The sequence below is a fragment of the Sylvia atricapilla genome, chromosome 1, assembly GCF_009819655.1.
Source record: "Sylvia atricapilla isolate bSylAtr1 chromosome 1, bSylAtr1.pri, whole genome shotgun sequence".
In the NCBI taxonomy this organism is placed as follows: Eukaryota; Metazoa; Chordata; class Aves; order Passeriformes; family Sylviidae; genus Sylvia; species Sylvia atricapilla.
Window position 1 is genome coordinate 131,579,527 of NC_089140.1, and position 25,730 is coordinate 131,605,256.

General features: G+C 35.9%; 1 protein-coding gene across 1 annotated transcript in view; it reads left to right on the forward strand.

Moving 5' to 3' along the window:
* The window catches only part of VPS13B (vacuolar protein sorting 13 homolog B), a 429,788-nt gene that overhangs the window by 340,911 nt on the left and 63,147 nt on the right, over positions 1-25,730 (forward strand). Inside the window, exons 38-41 of the mRNA XM_066334019.1 lie at positions 6,066-6,265; positions 8,825-9,032; positions 9,382-9,566; positions 25,158-25,354. Coding sequence (XP_066190116.1) covers positions 6,066-6,265; positions 8,825-9,032; positions 9,382-9,566; positions 25,158-25,354 — 790 coding nt within the window. The remainder of the gene's footprint in view (positions 1-6,065; positions 6,266-8,824; positions 9,033-9,381; positions 9,567-25,157; positions 25,355-25,730) is intronic.

Consider the following 25,730-nt stretch of genomic DNA (forward strand, 5'->3'; position numbering starts at 1 on the left):
GGGAGAACACTGGAATAAGCCTGGACCTGGACTGTCCTTGATCCTCAGGAGCCACATCCCAAGAATGCAGGGAAACCTGTTTAGTTTGTGTGGCCTAGGTGTGTCGTGTCAGGCCTTGGACTTCCACAAGCATAATTGACTGGGTTATAGAGGCCCAAATAGAGCTCAGCTGTTGCTAGGCACTATCTTCAGGATGGTTTATTTATAAAGAAAATTACCCTCTAGTTCATAGATGATTTCGTTTACTAAAGCAGTTAAAATTCTCTGAATTAAGTGTAGAGCCAGAGGAGCAAGACATCAAAGCTGTAATTCTAAATCAACTTTGCAGTGATTATACGGGATACATTTTGAGTGGCATCCACTATTTTGTCATTCTTCATTTGCTGGGCAGCCATTCAGTGGCTGATTTTTCAGTTGTGCGAAGTATCTACAACTTCAGTGATCAGTGACATTTGTAGGTACCAGCTGTCTCCTGAAAATAAGCCAAAGTTTTCAACCAGCCACCTAAAATTAAGATGGGAAAATGCATAGATCTTTTTCTAAATCGAAGAACATCTCCATGTCAATCTGTAGAGCTGGGGTAAGAATGTTTAGCTGCTTTTCTGAAACCTGGTGGTGTCTAAAAATAAAACGTTTATGATAAAAGAACCAAGTACTACTCATATCAATATAGCACTCTCTTTTGAAAGCTGGAATCACAGATGCAAAATGAACGCTATTTTTCTTGGTTTATGTTGTGCGGTTCTTTTCCACCTAATTGGAATAACATAAGGCACTATGGAGCTTTACATATATATTCTAAATTATTGTACTCCAAAGACAGCCTTGACCAAAAATTAAAATCCCTTTGGATCTAAACTTTAATATACCCTCTGTGATCAGGCATCACAAAATCCAAAATTACCGAATCACCAAGTGAATTGAGATTTTTCAGTTATTTAGTATGCAGTCGTGTAATTAACATGATGTACCTGCCCAGTTATTCTTTAAGGGAGATGAGCTCATTTCAAATAGATAACCATCTTTGACTTCTCTTCTGATTCATCACTGACCTGAACTCCATTTGAACCTTGTTAGACACAAAACAAGCAGGATTCCTGGCCTGAGCTATAAAATATAATTAAGCCCTTTTGAAATGATGTGTAAAAGAACATAGCTTTACCCCTACTATAACTACTACCACCACCACAACCAATAAAGTTAAATCAACCACTGCCTGTAATGGATTAAAATAATAAATGTTCCTGGATTTTAGTGTTTGAAGTACTTGAAGAAAACAGGCTCCCAGCAGCCAGTACCGCTGAATGCATGGGGACATTTATTAGTGATGAATTCAAGGGTTTGGCCTGTTTAAGATCATTACTTTCTGTTTACCGTGTGTTACACATCTCATGTTTTTACAGAGCCCATATGTGTCCCAATGTAATGCTGAAAAACTCTCTTTCACTAAAGAATAGCTAATTGGTAACATGTAGGTATTGTTCTCATGGGGAGAATGAACCGTCATAAGATTCAGCTCGATACTAATGAGAAATCCAGTGCGGTCAGTGGATTGTTAACTAAATCTTTCCTGGAAAATTGTTCTTAAAATTGTTCTTTACTATGCCTCACCATTTGTTTGCTACTGCTGTTTCCAGGCTTGAGTAAATTGGCTGGCTCTTAAATTAACTGCAGTGTTTCCTCTATAATTATTTTCACAGCTTTGTTACCCTTTCTTCTCAGAAGATGGTTTGTCAAGGATACTTGTCAACAGAGCATTCTAACTGTAGTATAACTACTCAGTTCGTGATGTATCTGCAGTTTTCTTAAGAAGAAAGAATTGTGTAGATAGTTGTACCAATATATTAGATATAATTGCATATTTACATTTTAATAGCTGTCGTAATGTCACTGACAATCTGAAAGTAACTACTGAAGTTACAAATGTGAAGAGTCAATGTTCAGAACCAAATATCACAGATTATCACTTTAGTGGAAGGTAGTAAGGAAAACCACTTGCTAATTGATCTTTAGCAGCAAGATTGTATCTCTGCCACCCAGGCACGGACTTCTTCCTTCCGAGGGCGCCACGATCCCTTGGGTGGGAATACATTCGACAGGCTGCTGCTGGCAGTGAGACCACATTGCTCTGAACCAGCAGGGCTGGAACGGTGTGCTCTGGGACACACTCGTGCTTCTGAGCTGCCCCAAACTCAGAAAAGCAGTTTTCTTCATAGTGCTATTGTTTGCAGCAAAGCTACTGGCTTCTCAGAAGAGAGCTAAGTGCCAGTTCAGTGCCGTTTGCTACCTTTGTTAAATTAAATGTGTTTTCATTTTCTTAATTTTCTCGTCCCCTATTGAAGTTTGCCAATTAAAATCATGCTCTGTTTTGCATTAGGGGACATGCAGTGAACCAAACAGCATTTGCAGCTAAGGAAGAGCAAATGCACAGGGAATAATAGAAGAAAGAAAGCTCCTACTGTATTTCTACTCAATTCATTTGGAGTTGATTCAAATATCAGCACTGAAATGTTTTTGAAAATAGAAAGTCCATAACATTATCTTTTCCTCTGATAACCAGGAAAAACAGAGCTCTTTCTTAGTACCTGTATTGCTTAAACCCTAAGTGATTATTACTGTAAGGCAAGGATTATTTTTATATATTTGTTGCATCTATTAAAATGGGCCAGCTCTTTCTTTTCCTATTCACACAAATGGATTTATGCACTCAAAGCAGTTTAACAAGGATGAAGCCTCCTATTACTGACAAATGCTAATACAATTCTACTGTGACCATAGATAAATAGTAATCTATGTGTAAAATTGTATAAAGGTACTCAGATTCTGTGAGATGTCTTTGAAAATCTTAGCACAAACCAAAGATGTACTGACTAAAAAAGGATGTTAGAGTGTCAAAGTAAATGTCTTTAGGTAAAACTTTTTCACTGTTCTATTGTAATGATCTCCACCTTTAATTTTGGATCAAGGTAATTTCTTGAATGTGACAAGCTAGCTATTTTTAAACCCTCCTACATTATTTCCAACCATATAAAAATACCTGAATATTCCTTTTGAGCATATGTCATCGTAAAGGTAATCCTTCCAATAGCACACAGAAGCCTGGTCTAAGTTCTCTCCTGCTTTGTTAGTGTAGATGTGTTTTGTGGTGCTATTATGTTTCTGGCTGGAGTCTGACAGGGGAGGGCTATAGCTGCATTTTTTAAACACTGTCCAAAGCAAGTGCTTCATATTTATTAGTCTCTTGGAGGAATATTTTAAAAGTCATGAAACTATTTGTTCCTAAAAGTAAATTATTGCACGTACTGAAAAGTGCATTGGTGTTCATGAGCCATAATCCAAACAGCCAAAGTTAACTTCTACATGTCACAGCAATCATTTATGAAGATATATTGCTTCTTTGTGCTGCTATCTCAAGTTCACTTCAAATGGAGACTTTGATTTAATCTATTTAAACTGATGGTAGACTTCTACAATAGAGATTTGTGAGAGATGCATTGAAGGACTGACTGAAAATAGTATGTGGGAAGGCAAAAACAAGGGAAAATTATTTTGCAACTTTATTTTTTTGAGGTGATTGCTTTACACTTTTAGGATTTCCACAGCAATAATTTCAATTTCCCAATTGAAACTTCTCTCAGACGCAGAGATCTTTTTACTTACTTTTGCTTTTTAAGGTTTGCGCATTCTTGTTCTTCATTTGTTTTCTTTAGGCTTCCTCAAAACATCACTTCATGCAAGTCTATGTAACTGCTCTCTGCGTTGCATTTTTCTAACAGTGTACAGTGTTTATTTATACTGAATCGCTCCATCCCTGAAAGGACATGTAGATACAAATGCTAGAAGGGATGAGGGTGTGATTCTTGTCTGAGCAAGAGCAATCTGGGTCACAGCAAGAAAAATAAAAATCTCTCACTGAGATCCTGAGCATTTCCTGGTATTTGTAGGACACAATCCATGGATGTGTCTTGTAATATTTCATGTATTGAAAACAAACCAACACTTCCTTATTCTTAATTGTTTCTTCATTTCTCATTGTTTGCTTAGCATTTGGAAAGGCACTGCTGATTTTGAACCAGCAGTCTGATGTGCTGAATGCTCAGTTCTGCTTCTAAGCTGCTGGATATTGCATTTTCTTTGTGCTTTGTGGAGCTGAGATGACAACACAAAGAGTCTGCAAAGCATAACCCTTCCAAGCGTAATCCCAATGAAAGAAAACATAAATAAAACCACTTATATTCTGGCATTTCTTTTTCCCTTTTGTTATTTCTGCAACTTGGCACATATTCCAGTAAAACTATAGGAAGAACATTTCTCTATATTGAAGAATTGTGCAATAGTTACCAATAATTTATTCTCTTTAAAATCAAAATTCCATATAAAATATGAAAAAAAAAAAAAAAAGGAATTTCCAAATATTGTAACGCCTTTTAAAAATAACTAACCATAGCAGGGTGTCAGTGTGTGTTGATGCTAGTTTTCTTGATTGTCACTGAAATTCAGTGTCAAAAACCACCTTGAACAGATCTGTCCCATAAGCCTGTTAACCCATGAGGGAAGATGCGGGATTTCAGAAGCCAGCCTAAATAAAAAACCCCAAAGCTAGGACTCCTGTCCCAGTCCTGTTGATTGGCATGAGACAATGGTTTGTTTGAGCCCCTAAATTTCAGCTTCTCAAGAGAGAGATGGTTTAGGTCTGTGGTTCCTACTCGATTGGACGCAATTCAACACCATTACTGTGGGCACTGTTGAACCACCTTCCTAGTGTTTGCTGTTTTGTTTTTTTTTTTAATGATGCAATATATTTCCTTCCATTACAAAAAATACTACTTAGTATTATGAAACTGTAAGCCCCAGGATGCAGGCATCTTCCCTGGATAGAAGAGATTCATAGGAGAAGTTTTACTGCATGAATTCAAAACAGTGAGTTGTGTTTTGGGGGGTTTTTTCTACAAGCAAAGTTATAAAAATATAAAATGAAACTTGAAACACCTGTGTATAAACTGTAGGTGGTTTTTAAAAAAAACCTTTGCCTTTTTAAAATGTCAAGTTTCATTAGAAAAATAAACTGTGTGCATTATAAAGTAGGGTGACATCCAACATTCAGGGTGTTGAGTTCAAGTATTAGCACCAAAGGAGATAAAAGTTAAGCCAACATCAGATGTAGTATTTTCTATATAAATAGACAAAAGAAATAGAGATATTAGGTATGGTTTATTTTATTAAACAGTGATTTGCAGTAAGTTAAATTCACAAGAGCTGGGATATTTCTAGATGATGTTTCTAGCCTCAAAATGTTTGTGTCTTTAATGAGAGTATGTAAGTTCTGTCATAAATGTAATCTGCCATTATCATTTTTAGGTTTTATGAAGCTATGTAAAGTTCAAAGGGTTAGGATATGAAAACTTTAAACTCTTTTCTCAGGAAATGTGCATTATATATTTTGAGATAAGCATTTGTTTTGAATTATTTGAATTCAAATAGTACCCTTCTCCTGCTAAGTATTTCTGAGTCTAGCAAGGTGCTATGTTATGGCAATTAACCTGGACAAAAGCAGAGAGAACTGTTAAAAATCACTATTTCCTATCAGTTTGAAATATAATCATGTGAAGCAGATGTTCTTGTTCTTAATAGACTTTTTTTTGGAAAAAAAAATTCCTAGTTTAATGAAAAATGTCTCTTCTCATAAACCTTAAAATACTCAGAATGCAAAAAGTCATGTTTTGGCAAATGGTTCTTTGTAAGGAATGTGGATGAGGCATACCTGCTCTTTAACTGCAACATGGTATTAAGCCTGGTTGATAGTGTGGGAAGAGCAAGCTAAGTGAAAAAACAGGAAATTTTTTAAAAAATTACAGATCTTCTTGCCCAGCTGTGATGCCCTTGCTATCGAGAGGACAGTGATTGTCCACACATGTATTTCCATGAAAGTCAGTGGGACTACTTGTCTGAGTAATGGCTTGCAGGCAGGGATCCCCAGGCTCATGGTAAAGTGAATTTTGGAAATAAGCACAAAAATGTTGGGAGAATAACTGCCAGTGGGATTAAATTTCTCTCTCTCCGTTTAGGAATCCATGGATCATCTTTAGTCCTTGACATAAAAGATTTCTTACTTAAAACAAGTCTCCAAGAAAGAGCCAAACCTCTGATAGGCCCTTTTTGCTGCTCTGTTAACGTGGAAGCCAAGTGGTGTAAGCACAGTGGTGATCCTGGACTGGAGCAATCTATTCCAAAAATCTACATTGATTTGAGAGGAGGACTCCTGCAGGTCTGTACAAGATGCTTATTGTTGTGCTGTTGACCTGGACTGTCTTTGGATGGTTAAATTTTCATAAATGAATTGCATGAACGCCTTTGCATCCTACAGCCAGTCGCTGGGTTGGAGATTTTTACATGTTTTATTTAGGTGGTTTTTATTTTACCTTACAAAGCAAGTATCTACTCTTTCATGTAAACTGTTGATTGAAAAAATATGTACAATGTTTTGGGTTTGATTTCTTTCTTTTTTTTAATACTACTTAAGCCCTGTATTTTAGCTGTGTGTGTGTGTTCCTTAAAACTACTGGATCAAATTACTAACACTTAATATCTAGGGTCCTGTTCTGATGAGTGTATGTTTGTCTGTCCATGATCTATGTGTCTGTAATGCCTAGGGGTAGCCTTAAAAAGTACATATCCTTTCTTTTTAAACTTACATGAATTTCTCCAGGGAGTAATTGCAAACTGTTGTTTGTAGCAATTAATATTCAGTTTTCCATGCTAGCCTCTCCTTTTTGGATGTGCCCACAACTTGAAATCAGTCCAGGAACCATGGGAGTTCTTGAAATGAAAAATAGATTCTGTGGGGCTTAAACAAGTGGGCTTTAAGATATGTCTTGTTTTAATTATTTTTATTATAGTATCTATATACACCAAATGTTTTAAAATAAATACATAAATCAAGTATACAAAACACAAAAAGGAAATTTTGACAATTAATTATGTCATTAAGTTTTTTCCCAGAATCGTCATTAGAAGGCCTGAGAACCATAGCACTGGAAATAGGGTTGGTCAGATAATACAAATTTAGAAAATAAAGTCAGTTTGTTTCTTTGCCCCTTTTTTTATTTGTTTTTCACAGGTACTTGGCTGACTACCTCTATGTGTTGGTAATAAAATGCGCTTTTTTTTCCCCAAAATTTTGGATTTTGATGAGTACCAAAAAAACCCCCAAAACCTATAAATCTCAGAGAGCCATTCATTATTAGAGTATGATTAGGGACAATTAGCTGTTGCAGAAGATAAGTATTTGGTCTGGCAGAATAGATTTGAGAATGATGACAAAATCATTATCAGTTCTGTTTCAAATTAACTTATTTATGTCTAATGATTTTACCAGCTCTAAATGTGACCTCATCTATCACTGTTAATTTGTATTGCAGCAGAACCTTGATAGATTATGTTAAATCAGTGCCTCTTCTCTGAACATTGTAGTAGGAGTTCCATGCCCTGGAGTTCCCAGCTGCCTAAAAACGAAATGAATAGAAGTGTGAGGGAGAAAAAATGTTCATCTCTCCTCTACCAGTGGGGAACTGGGGCCTCTGAGATTGGCTTCAGGTGACAGAGAGCTCCCTTGAGGTGATGCTGGAGTAGGTGTGGGACCCTGAGACCAGAGGTACTCTACAAACCATAGTGGAGATGCACTGAATTCAGGGTGTGACCTGCCTGGCCTGGGAATGTTTAGCTCAGGACTGGCTGTGACTGTGTTCCAAGAGGGTCTTGGTTTATTCTGTGGGCTTACTTGTAGATGCAGGGCAAGAAAAAGCTATACTGCACTCCCATTAGGCATCTTTTGATCTTTTTTTTTCACATTTGAAAATTTGTATTCCCCCACTGAAAAATTTGCACTACTCTTTATGTGCACACCTGACTTGTTTACTTTACTCACTCACTTACTGTGGGCTTTAAAGTTACTGTCTGGGGATTTTGGTATCCCACACTGCTTCCAAGACTGATTTTTGTATCAATTGTTAGTTGCTTCCTTGTCTTCCATGTTGCTTCAAGGCCTGCTTCTGCACATGAAGTCTAAAGGACTTGTCCCCATTAATACAATTCTCTCAAACAGGAGCTTGTTTTGAAAAAAGTATCAATGCTTGTCAAAGCTGGGAGAAAGGAATGCCTTCTTGCCTTTTATTTTGCTACAAAGTGTGTAAATCTTCTGGAATTTGCATGCCCGATTTTATGAGAGATTTTTCTGTATTTCTGTTTTAATCTTCAGAAAACTTTGAACTTTTTAACCTCACTTGGAGGACTTAGAGAACACCCAATTGATATGCTTCAATTTTGTGCTTAAGATGATCTTTCCTATGTTTCTGTGTCACGTTCTTTGCTGTGTCATTTAGTTTTAAACGTATTCCAGAATTCCAGTTTTGGAGCAACAGGCTCTTTGAAGAGTTTAAACTTTGTATCTTTAAGGGATTTTTGTCATGTCTTAAACTGAGAAACCTGTGACCAGTCCTAGTATTACATACAATTCTTGAATATAACTTTTAAGATCTATGGCAGCATCACTATAAATTGTTAAATGGTAGGAATTAATTAAAGAGCAAATTTGACAAATGGTTTTGTAAAGGTATTTTGTTGCTTCTGTTCTTTATTTTAGCATTAAGAATGCTTGCAAGCAATTAAGGTGTAAGTAGAGCAGATTCAAAGCTATGTAAAGTTCCAGTTGTTTTGGGGAGGTGCTTTCGCCTTCAAAAATGGCTGAATATTTGTATGTGTTTTTTCATATCTTCTCTCTCTCTCTCTCTTTTTTTTTTTTTTTTTTTTTCTTTTGATTTTTTTAAAGGTTTTCTGGGGTCAAGAGCATTTGAACTGTTTAGTTCTTCTCCAGGAGCTTCTGTGGCAGTACCTGACTGAAAAGGGCAGTGTAGAGACACTGATGCCTGAACGTACATACCCCACTTCTTTTTCTGCAGAAAGGAATCAGGCCTCAAAAACTGAGCATACCTCAGATGATCTGAGAACAGGCCTGTTCCAGTATATACAAGATGCAGGTAAGAAGAATATAATTTTGGCTCTCTTTTTTTTCTTTCTGTTTCTAGATTATAAAGTAAAAACAATAGTAACCTATTTGACGTTATTTGCCTCTTATGATGAATAACTTTATATTTTTCTGGAAAAGCAGTTCAAAAGACATCTGCTAGAATTAAAAAAAAATACTTTAAAAGACTTTTTTGATTTCTTTCCATTAAGCTGTAATGTTTTAAAAGTCAGGGAAATTGCTTTTTTATTTTCTCTCTTTTTGATCCCAAGGGATTTCTTTTTAATCACTTTGGTTTCATAAACCAGCATGTTTCTTTCTAGAAATTGTATAACAGATTATAGCTTTCTTTCATTTGACAGAAGCACAAAAGCTGCCCAGTGCCTATGAAGTTGTGTTTTACAATGAAACTGAGGATAGTCCAGGAATGATGCTGTGGAGATACCCAGAACCCAGAGTGCTCACTCTTGTAAGAATTAACCCTGTTCCTTTTAATACCACTGAAGACCCAGATATTAGTACTGCTGACCTTGGAGATGTTCTTCAGGTGGGTAATGAGTTTTCTACTTTCAGTAACAAATGAAAATGTTACTGCTGTAAAGTGAAAGTTTTCAAACCCAGATTTATTAAAAACGAGCACAAAACAAATGTCAGGAGCTCTATAAAACCAATATGAGGTACACTGCACAGCTTGAGCATATCTTTAGTTTCAAAATTACTTGTATAAGCCTTTTACCCACTTACCTCTAAGGCTTTTATGTTGCATAATAAGCTATAGCCAAGTTTATCAGTTTTAGTTTGTGAGCATCCAGTTTTTATTCTTCCTTTTTATGGTTTCACCCATCAGTCTTTGCTTAAAGCCTTCATTTGATTTGAACTGAAACATGTGAGGAAAGACCTGATCTGAAATTTCCAAGATCTAATGGAATCATTGAAGTAAAATCTCCAATCTGGCTGTTCTCTCCTGTTTCTGTGCTGGCAGATGGCTGCCCTGCTTCGAGTAAGATCCACAGGGCAGAGGGAGAGGGTCTGTTTTCTCTCATTTTACCTTTAGAGGGTTGAAGTGGATGGTGCACTTTGACTGTGTGAGATCATGGAACTTCTCTTTGAAGGAAGGCTGCACTCTGCAGTCTTCATGCCCCAAAGGAGACCATACCTCAAAATTACTCTGATCCTTAGTGTGCTGAAATTTTTGCTTTCTAATGTATGCAACTGGGCCATTACATTTTCTGCTGTCTAGTGTAATTCTTTTAAAATTCACTTATTCCTTGCATACATATTTTGATTTTATCCCAATTTTAATTCTGGTAATCTCTGTTTCCCTTTTGTATTACAAATTGGACCCGTCGTTATTTTTTTTTAATCTCAGTCTGTTTGTTAATCAGAATGGTGTTGTGATTCAAGGGAAATAAATATTTTCCATTCTTCCTATTTGTTCAAAACTGTTGAATTATATTTCATTATTGCTGCGATGTTAAAAATTGCTTTTAAAATTGAATTATTCACCAATATGCTTTGAGTTATGAATAAGTAGGATAATCTTCCTCAGATAAATGGTATAATGTTATTACCGTGCACATACTGTTGGTGAGATCATATAAGTGTCCTGCCAATTTCTTTGCCCTCTAGACAGCCAAATGTCAGCTCCTTTCAGTTACGTGAAAATTAAAATTAAATGGAAAAAAATCAGCTCCACTTGGCATGAGGTTTGAATCAAAGATCAAAATTGTGTTATTGCAGGCAGTCTTGATGACCCTATAAGGTTGCTATGAAAGCCGGCATTTTGCCTTCTTTCAGGCTGGTATTTTTGGAGCACAGAGCACCAAGGTTTTGGTTTAATTACATTACACTCCCATTATAGATAACAGACATCATGAACCATTATGTGTGTGCTTGTGGAATAATATGACCCTGTGCAAGGGGAATATCAGTTCCTCTTCAAGTGGGCATGCACAGCCCACTTTAGCAAGTTCTGCTTTGTGCTTCCATACGACAGTCTAAAGAAGAAAGGTCTAATTCACTGTGATTGCCTCAGAGAGTGAGAAGCACTCATCGACCCGTTGATCAGGTTCTGTCAGCTTCTGCTGGTGTTCATGTAATTCTTCAGATTTCTAACACAAGAGAAAATATAAAGATGTCATCCAAATTAGAGGGCATCTAGTCAAAAATTCTGCTTTGGGCACAGAATGTGCAGAAATGCCTTCAAAGAAAATCCACACTTTGATTGTGGCCATTAATTATGGCACTAATTGTTGCCTGGCTCAAGGTGGTGATTTATCACATTTTCCAGAAATGGCCATACACCTGATGAACAGCCATTTTAAACATGGACAGTGTGCATTTTTTCGTTAATCTAACAGAGGTATGTGAGTGGAATAAGTAATGCGGTCAATTTTTAATTTATTTAGGTAAATTGCATTTACCAAATACTCATATCAAATTTCAGATTCTAATTTAAGTTAATCACTAGGCCTTTCATCAGCTCCACTTCTTCCCTGTATGGATACATGTTAATTAATATACTGTGGATTTAGTGCATATAGAAAATTCATTAAATACAAAGAGAAAAAAGAAAAAACAACATTTGTTTTATTCAGTTCTTGAAATGAAACATTAGAGAAACACCTGCAAGCCAAAGACTCCAGCTTCTTTGTAAAAAAGGATCCAAATTTAAAAACAATAATGATACCAAGCTATATTAAAATATACTTTAAAATCTTTCCCAGGATTTTGTATATGTTAAAATGCGAGGAGGACCCATAACATCCCCAGCTGTGTTACCAGTCTCCCTTAATCCTCTACTTCACAAAGATACAGTCAAAGGTGCCCTTCTGTAGTTTGTCTTGTATTCAAAGTCTTCCAGTTGCATGTTTTTTCTTTCTGAGTAAGTTGCTATGACATTTCATGTAGCTTTCTGTCTTTGTTAAACTTCTGGCACAATGTTTTAATCATGGGTAGGTTTTAGAACTCTCTGTTTTTATAGCTATTATTCAAATTCCTGGATACTTGGAAAAGCTTCACCACAAAGAGAATTTTTCTAAATATTGAAGGTGCGTGTTATCTGGTACAATCAAAAGATAGAGAATAGCTAAGGGTTGATATGAACTGAATTATTTCTGTTGAACCTTACCTTGCTGCTATTTCTAAATTGCCCCAAGAGCTGTTTTCTCATTCTTTATTTTGTGTTGTTGCAGGGGTAAGCAGTTTCACTGGTCAAGTTTCTAGTACTTTGTTTTTACAAAACAAGTACTTTGGTCAAGTTTCTAGTACTTTATTTTTTGTCCAAACATTGTTGCTTTTATTTGTGGAGGGAACAGGAATGACTGATGTCTCTGCCACAGCATTTCTTTAGCAATTTGAAATAGAATTTGGATCTAATTGTTTGAAAGAAGTGAGAATCCTAAATCCAATTGCAAGAAATTGCATCAGGATTGTATTTCTTTGCAGAGCTTGAAAGTATCTGAATTAGTTGTTCTTCTTGTTTAACCGACATGGCAAACCCTTTCTATTTGATCTTTAAGCCCTTATTGTCCCATTTTCCCATGTTGCAAATGTCCTTTGGCTCTGTGTGATTTACCATTTTTTCAGAGAACTAGTATCTGAGGAAACACCTTTCAAAGGTGTAGAATGGTATTGACATGAGAATCATATGTCCACCTCAGGACTAGAGGGAAATCCAAACTTGGGAAATTTTCACAAGATTTATTCAAAACATAAAAAACAAGATGAAGTAGCAATTCCATTATTTTTAAAATATTGAAAATTGATATATTCATAAGTCAAAGCAATGCTCTCTGAGACTTTTTCCATTAAAACAGATGAAACTTAAATCATTCAAGTTGACTGCCGGTAGTAGGAAGTCTTGTGGTTAAAGATATGTGGATGAGCATCTTCAAAAGCCTATTTTATCCTGTGCTTAAAGAAAGACATATATGTTCTTTTTTTATGTATGCAAAACCAGAGTAAAAAAACCTTACTGATCTTGCTCCAAAAATTTAGTTACTGCTACATTTAGGTCACTCTCATGTGCAGATAATTTCTGTAAAAAAACTGTGCAGGTGTTTGTAAATTTGTCTCCGTGGGTATTCACATGTGAAGACTTAAGGCATGCCACAGTTTTCCAGTTTAACATTAAACTATAATCTATGAGGCAACCACCTCATCATTACTGGGCAAAGACCTTCTGTTTGCTCTGTGATGCTGCTGTAGTGTGGCAGTTAAAGTTGCAATCTGTGGGCAGTGATGATTCTCATTCCTATGAAATCTGACCATGAAATGTCTTTCTCCAAGAACTTTGAAGCATGGTAACAGCCTTCAAGCAGATTTTGGTTTAGAATGTATGTTGAAATGTCTCCTGCAGAGATACCAGAATTGTACAAGATACATGAGCATCTTTAGGAACAAAAATGGGCTGGACAGTCTAAATTTCAGAGCAAACACTTCATAGTGTCTCTCTTCATCTCCTAGATGATGAGGACGTTGCCTTGATCTGGCTACTAGGACAGTTGAAAGAGAATTTATGGCAATTTCCTCCATCCTGATTATTCTGGTTGCCTTGAAAGTATGGCATTAGAATGAAAGGAGTAAGAGCAATTTCTGATTTCAGACAATAGTTTGTTATTATGGAGATAATTCCACTGTCCCAGAACAGAAAGAATAATTGAGGAATACATTCTACATCATCACAAAGGGCTGTATTTCAGAACTGTTGTGTCATGCTAAATTCAACTGTGCTTGTATGGTTCCTTGGATCTGTCAGGTCCATATGTGAAAAAGGACAAGTCATCTTAGTTTCTGTGATATTTTTAAAATTCGAAAGAGGGAAAGCAGGAAAAAAAACAGGGGAAAAAATCTGTTACTGATTCAGTAACATTGTGCAGATACAAAATGAAGCTAGCTACATTTAGATATTTAACCTGAAAGAAAGTTCTGTTGAATATTTGTGCTGCAAGGCTTAGAACCATACTTGCACTCTGTGTCTAGTTTCCCCCAAGACTCTGTGTGTCTTCCTGCAGTCCTAAGAATCTCAGATTTATGTTTGTCTTTCTCTGTGATGTCGTTACACTTTTCTGATGTAATCTCAGTTATATTTTTATACCATTTATCTTTACCAAGAGCAAGGTTGACAGGTTTAAGTTGGCAGGGGAGAGAGGAATGATTGGGAGGGGCTCACCAAGGTAGGAAAACAGTTCATATGCCATCAGGGAAATATTCTGCTTTTCTGTGCAGGCAGGTGAACAAAACACACAAATTATCTCCTGTACAGCTGGAGGCCTGTTTTATCTAGTGAACATTTTACAGAGATTCTCATTTATTGTCATTACATTGTAGAGTTATCTTTCCAATGAGGGATGTTGCTGGCACTGCCCTATATCTCAGACAAAAGCTATGTATTGTCACAAGAGCATTTACCCATGTGGCATGGATTTAAAAGGAGGAGATAATCAAAGGAATCATACAATGTATACTGTTCCAAATTCTGAGTTATCTGATTTATTTAAGATGCATCACTAACACAGATTTAAAATTCTTTCTCTTAGATTGTCATCCAGTGGGAGATGCAAGCTCCCAAGCAAGAAAGATAAACTATGGCATTTGCTCATTTCTCCATATGAAGTCAAAATAAAATATCTGCTGAACTATAACCTGACAGGTTTTTGTATTTGAGGATGTTTCCCTTGTGTACCTGCCAGGATTCCTATTGCATGCAAGTGTAGTCAGCATTATAACAGCTGATGAAAAGATGGATGGATGATGGGGGTTTCCTTTTCTGGCCTTTCTTCTTTATATAGTGTCCTAAGATGCAGAGCACAGTTTAGAAAAGTGGTGATTAAATTAAACAAATCTCAAGGTCTATTTGAAGAATATTTTAGGGCACTGAGTATAGTTCTGACGTTGCAAGGGCTTAACTGGGATTTAATAAGGAAAGACTACGTAAATAAAACCGCTGTGGTAAAATTCACACAGAGCATTTCCAAAGGTGGTGAAATCTCTTTTAGGAGAACATAAAATATTTCCAACTTCAAAAACTAGGGATTAAAAAAATTGTCAGTCGCATTGCCTTACATGTATGTGCGTTTGTGTATTTAAAAAAAAAGCATTTGCAAACTTGCTCATCTGGAATCTGATTTTTTCAATACTGTCAGCCAATAAATGGTCATTTTCTAACACCTTGTGGCTGTTTAAACAGTGGCTAAAGGAAGCATGAGCTTAAGAATGACTGACATTAGACCTACTGTAAGTCATTATTCCAGGAAGGATTTGACATGACAGTCAACAGGAAAAAAATTATGGTCAATGTCAAAGACATTAATTTTTCCTTTTAACAGAGAATACCTCATTTTTGGCTGACTCTGCTTCCTTTTTACTTTTCATTCCCTGTTGGGGCTGCAATATTCAGCTGGGCATTTGAGAGTCTGAGAAAAGTTCTTTCTGGGAAACCACAGATTTTTGATTTATTTCTTATATTCCCAAAGCAACAACTATTTTGGAAATCCAGATGATTTGTGTGTGACAGGTTAGTGATTTAAATTCATGGTGTTACTAGATAACAAGCTGTAAAGTTCAACCATGCTTCTTGATAAACGTGTTGGTTTGCAAGGTATTGAATCTACTGCCAGTACAGTACAGTACTGTCTTCAAATAAAAAGACTTTTTAGATGGATGGAGAAATAATTGGTCTGGCTGCTAGGAATTTCTCAGAAGGCAAATTTGGTGCTTTGTCTGCTTTTTAAAGCTAACATTTCTTGTTAATTTTACCTTTGGATGTTATTTAAAATTACTGTAATAGTCATACTACTAGTATATAAAGATTCTGGACAGTGTTTTTATTCTTTCTCTACTTTGTGAAGAGTTGCAACAAGCTTGAAAAGAAACAATTATTATTGAACATACCTGATCATAAACTAGAAGTGTAACAAATGCCATTTATTCTAATGTAGGAAACCTCTTTCTCAGCAGTAGATGCAGTGTTTCTGTTTGTGCATGAGTACAGAAATGGGAGCAGGTCATCACATAAACAACTGGTCTCTGTAAGAGGCCTGTAGATTGGCCTGGTTTTGCTACCACTTACACTTCAGATGATCTGCAGGCAAGCAAATTTTCTGATCTGAGTTTTGCATGACTTTTCTGAAGTTAAGACTGGCTGTTAATTATAAGTATTGTCTTCATTTTCTTGCAAGGAAGGAAATAGGGAGTTAAAAAGTTGGAGTCTTGAGCAGATGTTGAAACAGAGCCTGTTCTCTTAGGGAATTCCAGCTTTAAATATTATTTGTGAACTTCCTTGCCTGAGCGTAGGATTATCTCAGACTTTACTATTTTGTTGCTGGTTTGTGTGTGTATAATCTTAATTATTTTGCTGTGTGATCTTAGTGTTCCCTGCATCAAGATGAGACTGTATCATTTGCCCTAGAGTTTCTGTGCAGTCTGCAGGGAGTTAAGCGTAACTTGTTGGGAATGTTAATGGAAGTTGTGCATAATTTGCCTGTGCATCACAGTGAAATTTACCCTTAGGGGTGACTGAGCCAGTGAAAATTCTACCGGGTGCCAGAGGACTGACGAAACCATCAGATTATCTTAATGACAGATTTACACTCTCCTCGTGTTCTGTACTCTTCAGATTTTGTGACTCTGATTTATGAAACTTTGCAAACCCAAGTCCTTACGGCTGTACATTGACTTTGTGGTACTTCTCATAGGAGTCAGGCTTTACTGTGGTGAGAATATGTGGTCAAATAGCTTATACACTGAACAGACTGCTAACCTCAGTGGTCAGAGATGACTACATTTCAACATCGTAGTGCTTCTATTATTAATAAATAGTGAAGCCTAAAAAATTAAAAACCTTAAATGAAATGTGAAAGATGGTTCCTGTATCAGAAAGAGACAATAAAGGGTGGTACAAGAAATACGAATCCCTAATGTAAGATCTCCAATCTGAATACTTTTGTTTCTCAATATTTGAAACAATACATTAGGATCTAATGAATTAAAGAAATATTGTTAATTTTGCTGTTCAAAAGGCAAATGATCATCCCATAAACTCAGTCTCAAGATGAATGACAATTAGTAGAAAAGTTTTATACTCAGCAGTGCATAATATTCCAGTTTAAAGTTCTGCAGAAATCTCAGTTATAGCCCAGCACTATTCTGTGCTTTCTTAAAAAAAAAGCTGTTAGTGTGTTTTGAGTAATTTTTCCATAATTGTAAAAGCCAGTATCTGTGACAGATTACATTACTCCACACACCTGCATTTGCTCTGAACCTGCTAGCCTGATAAATTGATAAGTTGGTCATATGTTGTTTTAAAAAGGCAAAGAACATAGTTCCTAATAAAAGAATGCTACATATTTCTTCTAAAAGGTTAAAAAGCGTTTCTCAGGGCTCTTAAATTACCATATTCTGATACCAGGGGAAAATAAAACCTGGGCTTAGAGTCGTGTTTGTACTTAGAGGGCTTTCCGGACAGGAAGGCAATCTTGATGCAATTCAGTAAGCCACAATACCAGTGGGGCATTACAGGTGAAAAAATTGCAGCTGTACCCCTCACCACAATGTATTACAACTGTACAGTGGAATATTTCCTGTACAGAAATAGGGCTTGGTTAACTTTGTTTCCCAAGAGTAGATCACATTAAAATGTTATAAAATCATGATTTCCTGCATTTGAATACTTGTGGTTTCTCAACTGGTTCCAATATTACAAAAGGTTTTTTATAGCTTCTATTAGTTGAAGATGTATAGAAGCTTTTTTCCAAAGTCAGCTAAAACGAAGTTATGTATTTTTAAAGAGCAACTTTTCTCAGAAGGCAAGAGTTTTCTTTCACATCTCTTTATTACAACTCTATTTGATGTTTATTTTATAAACTGCAGGACAGATGTAAATTTAAATAAAATGAAATAAATATACTCATACAACTATTAGTATATATGTTAAATGGAGTTGAAAGAGCCATGGTATATGTTATTACTCAGATAGCTAAATAGTAGTTATTTTTATTAGTCAGCCAAAGACCTCACTAAAGATAAAAGAAAAAATAAATTAAGCAGATATTGTGTATTAAATTTTAGTGTGAGTATTTGTAATTTAAATGTCCTAGCTTTAGGACCAAATTTCTTTCTAAAAAATTATAAGAGAAGTAAAAGAATTCTGGGAAGAAATTCCATGACGTAATTTTGAAAAACATCTCCAGTTGGGGTGTCTGATTATTCCAGAATGTTAAAAATTGAGACTGTACCATAGTGGAATAAATTTTACTGCCTGAAATATACAGGTATGTAACACTTCAAACTGTTGTCAAAGTGCAGAAAACGGTAATGAAAATACAAAGGAGACTGAGGTGTGTGGGACAGCAAATGCTTTGTACCACTAAATGATTTTAATCCTGGTACTGCTGCTAGTCCTAAAACTACTTATACCAGGCAATATTTTTACCTCACTGTAAGCCATTATTCTTTCTTGGTGGTTTGGTTTTTTCCTTCATGAAATGGGGATATTGGTGGTCTGCAGCTGTGCCAGGAGAGTCTGTTTTCTACACAGATATGATACTATCTGAGCTCTGAGGAAGGTTAAAAAATATTATCTAACAGGCAAGTGGTTTTTAGCATGATTTCACACTTTCAATCACACAGGAATGTGAATGCTGAAGGATCTTACATTTGCCCAAAATGTAGGTGTTCCACTGGTCCTATTGAATTGTGTATGTTGTGTGAACAGGCATATTACAAAGTTCTATTCTATTTAATATTATTTTTCTTTGGGACATGTTTTCTACATATTATACTTTTCTGCAGAGTTCTTTTGCTAGTTTTATATAAATAATACTTCAAAATCAAATTTATAAGTAATGTTCCTGGTAGTTATTGCCAAGAGTTTTTCCTTATAAAAATCTGGACAAAACCTTTTATTTCCTGCTACTGCAACTTCTGTTCACCTAATGGGAGAATTGTGTTTTTAAGACAGTTGGCCCTAAACCAGTAAAATATCTTAATAAAAGAATAGCTTTATTACAGGGCAATCAGTTTATTCATGCTCAGGAAGCTGAAGTCAAAATCACAGTATGGGTTGGTGTCTGACTCAGAGTGCTAGTTTATGTTGTGTTCTGCCTCATTCACTGAGGTGGCCCTGCCTGGAGAAGATAAAACACACACACACTTCCTGTCTTCTGTGTGCATTTTTTTGTACAGTAGTTGTTTCTGGACCAAGAATAGCTTAATTTCCAAGAGGAAGCGCCCACGATCTGAGGGACTGAGATTCAAGAAATGAATATATCTTCTGTAAAAGCTTCTTTTCTAGCAAATACATCAATCAAAGGAAGCATCACTGAAAGAAACATTAGGCACATCCTGTAATCCAGCTGTTAAAATCTTTCTTTCTCAACCGGACAAGACATATTTTGCAGTCTAAGAAATCTGCATCTATACAGTTTTAATGTTTATTTTTTTATACTGAGTTTTTAAATCATATGCTTCAATATTTAAGTAATAAGTCGTAATATTTTCATACACCCTTCATTCAGCAACCTCAAAGAATAGGCCGATGGCTGTAGCGTTTTCCTACAGACAAAAAAGATGATTATGAAAAAAATGGGATTGGTTAAGAAATGGAGATACTTTAATTATTTTTCTCCTAGTTGGAAATTATGTCCATATCTGAGACCTGTTAGCATTCTGACAAAATGTATCTTGAATGATCATGTATATTGGTATGATCATTTATGGTAACATGGCAGGTTGTGGCAGAGAGATGTTGGCTCTCTGCTCAGCTGTAGAAATGTGCCTGTAGACAGGTAAGTTGTGTGCACCCAGCACTTTTCAAGTTCAAATTAGCCAAGTAGTCAAAAGCTGGGAGGATAACATCAGCTCACAGGAAAATATAGAAGCATGTTGTGGTCTTGAAATTCTTTAAAAGGCACTTCTGGGTCAACACTCATCTCTCTATCAAGTCTTAATATTACACATAACCACAAGTGGGAATAAGGAGTATTTGTAAAACACAAGGCTGAAACAGCATAACTTTTCATAGCTTTAGCAGACTGTGTAGCACTTCTTGACCCCCTAGTTTCCAAGTAGGAATTATATTATTCTGGTACTGTTAATGTGTGACACAATATATGATTAATAAAAAAACCCCAATCACATTGTAGTGCTTTAGGGGGAGTACTTCATTTTGATACTAACATACTATCTTACTAATAGGTCAATAGGCATGAAGGAAATTACTTGAAGGCTTTAAAGAGGATTTTCAGATTTCTCAATGTTTTGAATTTTTTTTTTTTTTTGAGATATGTATGTTGGAGGATTCAGCTCTGCTCAAATCAGAGATATTTTTCATATGTATTAGTGCAATATACATGAAAATTTTCATCTTTAAATAGATGAAACAAGATTCATAGAGAACAGGAATCTCCTATCTTCTAATTAAAAAGATTTTTTGCTCCAAGGCAACTATTTCTGAACAGTTGTTTGTGTCATGCCAATTATGCCAATACATGATGCCAATACATGCCAACATTGCCAATACACCATTTTCCTTCTTCTTCCAAACACTGCCATGCCATTTTGAGATCTCCAGTGTCTACAGTTCACAGCAGTAAAGAGAAAAAGGAGCAGCCTTCAATTTCTCTGCGTAGAGTTTTGGCTGTTTCATACAGCTTTTCATTTCTGCTCTTAATCTCTGTTATTGAACAGAGATGCTGCTGAAAAATAAAGCATTTGACTGTGGTTTTGCTCCCTATTGCCATAATCATCCTTCTAAATAAGTGTGTTTGCCTCAGTGTGTAGTTTTCTAGCAAAACAGAGCTTGGAGATCCTTGGTTAAATCTGAGCTCATGGTTAAATAATACTTTTATGCACACTTAAGGGACAGGTGAATACAATAATTGGAATTAAAACTGTCTTTGAGAGCTGTGGAAGAAGACAAAAAGCTGCAGGGAAGTGTCTGCTGGAGAACCAAGCTAGTGGTTTAGCAGAAAAATTAAATATGCTTTTTTGTGTTTGCTTTTATAGAGGCAGCCCTAGTGGCCACATTTTCTAAGAGTTAACAATTATATGAATTATAACTTAGGTCTTATTCAAATATTTTAAGGTAAAAGCAGCATACTTAATTCGACATGTGGGGAATTTTTTTGTTGCAGCTAGTTCACTTATTCCCACTGCTAATGACTCAGTTCTGGCATTATAACCCTTTTCCAGGCTTTCACAACTATTATTTTTGGCAGCTGATAATGCCCAGAGCTACCATCTTTCCTTAAACTTATCCAGATCAGGCATTAGTAGTAAACCCCCTAGAAAAAATAAAGCTAGATGTGTAGAAATCAAAGATTCTGAGTCAACTAAGCCTTTTGCAAGCTTCAAACTAGAAAGCTTACAGTTTGTGTTGTTCCAAAGCATGAGCTGTATTTTGTATAGGCAATCCCATAATGTATCCCCTTGATTTCTTATCTCTAATGTGCAGATGACACTTTGAAACATACCGTCTCTTGCTCTGGTACATTTCTTGACATATTACAACATAGAAGTTGTAAACAAAATAATGAGGAATAATCTTTTCTACTTGCTGACCAGTCTGCATTAACTGTTCAGTGCTGGTTTTCTGGCTACTCATCTGCTGAGTTCAGCAATCATTCCCGTGCCTTTCCAGCCTCAGAAGCTGTCATGCAGTACACAGAATCACAGAATGGGTAAGGCTGGAAGGGTCCACAGTGGATCCTCTGGTCCAGCCTCCCTATTAGAGAAGGGTCATCCCAGAGCACATAGCACAGGATTGCCTCCAGGTGGTTCTTCTTCTTATCTCCAGTGGGGCTCTACAATCTCTCTGAGTCACCCACACAATAAAGAAGTTCTTCCTCATATGCAGATGAAACTTCCACTGTGTTAGTTTATACCACAGACCACAGCCTGAAGGCGAGTTATGAAGTTATTACTTTGTTGTGGCATAATTATTTTTATCATTTACTTTGCCATCTTGTCCTCAAGAGTAGTTTCAATAGATCTGCCACCTACTGAGTGGGTGGAAATAATGAAGTACCTTTTTTTTTTTTTAAACAGGATGTGTGAAATCCAGGTTTTTTCAAGTTTTGCTCTGCCCTTATTTTGAATCTTTATTTTTGATCTCTCTATATTATTTGCCTCTATCTTTATTGATAGTTTGGGGTTTGGTGTTTTTTCTTTTTTTTCTGTTGTAGTGCCACTTAAAAAAATATCTTACTGTACTCTTGAACTTTTTCTTCCAGCTCATTAAGCTTAGTGGGAATAGAATTCATCACCTTGCTTATCCTCCTTTAAAACACCCATTGCTTTCTGTTCTAATCCAATTTTGTGAGATTCTCATTAAGGAAAGAGTTTTGTTTCTAGATGTCATCTAAGAGAAATAAATATCCTACATATAATAGCTTTGTGATACTTTCGTTGCACACATTACTCAATAACATTGATAGGAAAGTGTAATTCAGATTTTGATAGACATTAGGAAGCACAGGACCAAATCAAGTATTCAAATATATTTAATCAGGTTCCTAAAGGAATGTCAAGGAATTTTAGGGACTGAGATTTAAAAGTGTGTAGAAATGAATACTGCTGTATGTAAAGTATCTATGCAACCATTAAAGCCTGCAGCCTTTTGTCAGAAATGAAACCAATCCTTTTATAATTATGTAATTCCAAGACTTCATGCTATAGGAAATATGCCAAGTATTACAATATGTAACTAAACTCAAATGTTTTATCACCAGCACAGATTGTGAAAGTTTAAGAAAAGAAATGTGTGAGTGTCAATGGCTCCACAATGTAGTGTAAAAGACAACAGATGATAGAAGATGCTCTTTATGTGTTCCTAGTTAACATAGGGGAGTTTTTTAATGTATCCATAATTGGAGGGTAGGAACATTGCTGTGGTAGTGTAGCAGTCTTAAATGTTTGTTCACAGGCATTAAAAATTCAAATAATTTAACACTGAGAGGTTCTGAAAAAAAAAATCTAAAAGTCTAGTGGCACTAAGAGCAAAAAGAATCTCTTTAGTGTGACTTTGAAATATGGCCACGAATTTAACATGGTATTTCTTATTGCTGCTGTTGTGCACAGCACTGTTGTATAGTTAGCGACAGAGAACCAAGAAAGATGACTCCTGGTCATCAAGCCCAGCCTTCTCCCACTGGGGCAAAGCTCCTTATTTTCTCCATCTAATTAGCAAATAAAGCTTTTAAAAGCAGCTCTCATGAGCAGCAGTGCTGTCCTTGCATGTCCCCATCTTTGTCTGTGCAGTTTCTAGCCTTACACTTTATTCATAGGGGAACTCAATTTTGACAAAAAAATTCTATAAACCTATCTTCTATTAAATGTTTCTCTCCTGAGGTGTCTGGATGTAACAGTTATGTTCCTGTTGTTTGATTTCATTTGGTCTTCAACTCTCCACAGCAGGAGTTAACACAGTTTTAAGATGAAGCACTGGAAACGTGACATACTCCAGATGAGTCCCCATTGATGTCTTATACACATCAATTAATATTTGTCCCTCACTTTCGGAAATATTTCACCTGATGTCTCTCAAGATGATATTTGCTTTTTCCAGGCTTCATCATACTGCCTCACACTTTTCCAGCTGACATTTACAGATCTTCACCCTTTCCAATTGAATATGCAGCTTATAAACAAATGTGTTGTTATCTTTACACGTATGACATGTGGGTTTTGATGTTAAATCAATCTCTTTTTCTTACATTTTAATGTTCAAAATTCAATCAGCTCTCCTGATTGACACTGCTATGGTACTCTGTTTTACATACATTTACGTACATTACTACATCAGAGATTTACTGACAGTTATCAGATAATTTGTTTTATCCTATATCTTGAAATAAAAAAAAATTAGTGACTGTGGTTGCTTTTTTCAGTCTTCACATATCATTGTGGCTTGACACATTTAAATATGTATTTAAAATCCACCTTTCAGGCTCTTTGCTTCCACATGTTAATTCCTCCAGAATTCTTCAGTGATTATTTATGTTCCTTTGCCCTCCCCAGCTTGAACCATTGAGCTCCCTGAATTTTTCTTCTTAACCTTCATTCCTTTTAATTAATCAGCTTACTGTCATCTCCATCTGCATTATAATCTTTACTGAATAACAAGGAAGAATGCTTACAAAACTTTTTCTAAATTTACTTGCATTTCTTACTATTTGCTTTGTGTCAGCTTGACTTTTAGTAATTCTTGAGCATGTACAACTGCCATACCTGTGGCTTTCTGAATCTTTATTCTAAAATCTTCTTACGTGACTGAGTAGCATTTGCTTTAAATTCATATTCTCATTCACTTTCTTGCTATTACCAAAAAAAAAAAAAAAAAAAAAGAAAAGAAAGAAAGAAGGCACCTAGGATACAACCCTTTAATATCTATACTTTTATTAAAATTGGTTTTCTAATGCTTATAGAAATGTCTTTAATAACTTTATCTCCATTCTCTCCTGCTCAGTGAGAGGATGAATTAACAGATTAACTTCCTGAAATAATCCAAGTGGATTTACAGACTTAAATTTAGAGATGTAATTAAACAGAAGCGACTATGTATTTATTTAATTTCATTTGCCTTTATTTGTCTAAATAGTCCTCAAAAAAAGATCGTATGCTTACAAGTGCTTCGTTATTTCACCCAGGACTTTTAGCAATGTGTTGGCCCAACAGAAAATATTGTGTTGTCTATTATAATTTTTTCTCTGCATCATTGATTAGTTTAATAAACTTATATTCTGTTATGTAATAAGGTTAAAACAACGAGTTAATAAAAATAGTGATGACTAGAATGTCTTTGATACCATGATGTGTAGACATCTGATGAATTTTTTGGCTGCATAATACAAATAATATTTATATTAATTGTCTGTTATTCATGGTTTCCTGAGGAACAAGCAGTTATTTATACGGAGGAAGAGAAAGTTGGAAGTGTTAGTCTGCAATGATGTTCTAAAAACGTTTTCCTTTAAGTCAAGATAGGACAAGATCTCAGTAATTATTACAGTTAAGATTTTCTATATGACCATTTACTTCTATTTACTTTAATTAGTTTTACACTTTTAGCATGTAGATTAAAATGCATTATATTTGCAATCAGGCATAAAGTCATTGTGCCTTTTCTCTTTTATCACAGATTCCTTGCAGCTTGGAGTACTGGGATGAGCTTCAGAAATCATTTGTTGCATTCCGGGAGTTCAGTCTCTCAGAAAGCAAAGTCTGTGAGCTGCAGCTGCCCAGTATCAGCCTCGTGAACGATCAGAAGGAGCTCATAGCCTCTGACCTGTGGAGGATTGTCCTCAACAGCAGCCAGAACGTGGCTGATGACCAAAGGTAATTTTGAAGGAGGAGAGAAAAAGACAACTAACTTCGCTCCTGAGAAGACTGTTTCAAGAGACTTAGAAATTAAGATCCCTTTTTTATATGCGATTAGACTAGTTTGTCCTGCGTGAGCTTCAGACTGTAGCTCACCTTCCCACGCAGGCATGGAGTGTGCACAAAAAGAGCTTTCCTTTAGGTTCATAGGCAGCATCATAACCATCCGTTTCCTGAATGCAAGGTTTACTGGAAAGTGCAGACAAACAGGTCCTGAGACCTCCTAGCTGCATGAGGCAGTAAAATCAGCTAATTAACAAAAGCAGGCTTAGGTGCAATCCATTCTATAATGTAGCAGTAAATATTCGTCTTTCATGCAATACCTACACATCAC